Source organism: Penaeus monodon, chromosome 22 (genome assembly GCF_015228065.2).
Source record: "Penaeus monodon isolate SGIC_2016 chromosome 22, NSTDA_Pmon_1, whole genome shotgun sequence".
NCBI classification, from domain to species: Eukaryota; Metazoa; Arthropoda; class Malacostraca; order Decapoda; family Penaeidae; genus Penaeus; species Penaeus monodon.
The window spans coordinates 13,013,437-13,013,731 of record NC_051407.1 but is presented as its reverse complement, the minus strand read 5'-3'; the positions used below and the strand labels follow the sequence as shown (position 1 = coordinate 13,013,731).

The 295-nt window shown below is 31.2% G+C and overlaps 1 protein-coding gene across 1 annotated transcript in view; it reads right to left on the bottom strand.

Moving 5' to 3' along the window:
• LOC119587573 overlaps positions 1 to 295 on the bottom strand; it is a gene marked incomplete at its 5' end in the record, with an annotated part of 8,520 nt that overhangs the window by 5,407 nt on the left and 2,818 nt on the right. Inside the window, 1 exon segment of the mRNA XM_037936285.1 lies at positions 9 to 134. Coding sequence (XP_037792213.1) covers positions 9 to 134 — 126 coding nt within the window.

Below are 295 nucleotides of genomic sequence, written 5' to 3'. Positions count from 1 at the left end.
ATCCTTACCTTGAGAATGTGCACAGGCCTGGGATTAAGTTTATTGGTAACCAGATGGCCAGTCAACGTATCCATTTGGAATGAATCATTCAAATTTATGTAGAAGTTTTTGCGTTTACTGTTTGCTAGCCCAACCTGGAAATAGTATAGTGAGGTATTAGAGGTATTACTATTTAATTTGAAACATTTATTCTTAAGAATTATTTTCTTTTACTTCATAATGTTTATCTCTTCATATATTCGATTTTTAATATATAATGAAAATGACGGGTGAAACCGATAGACAATTTAGACAA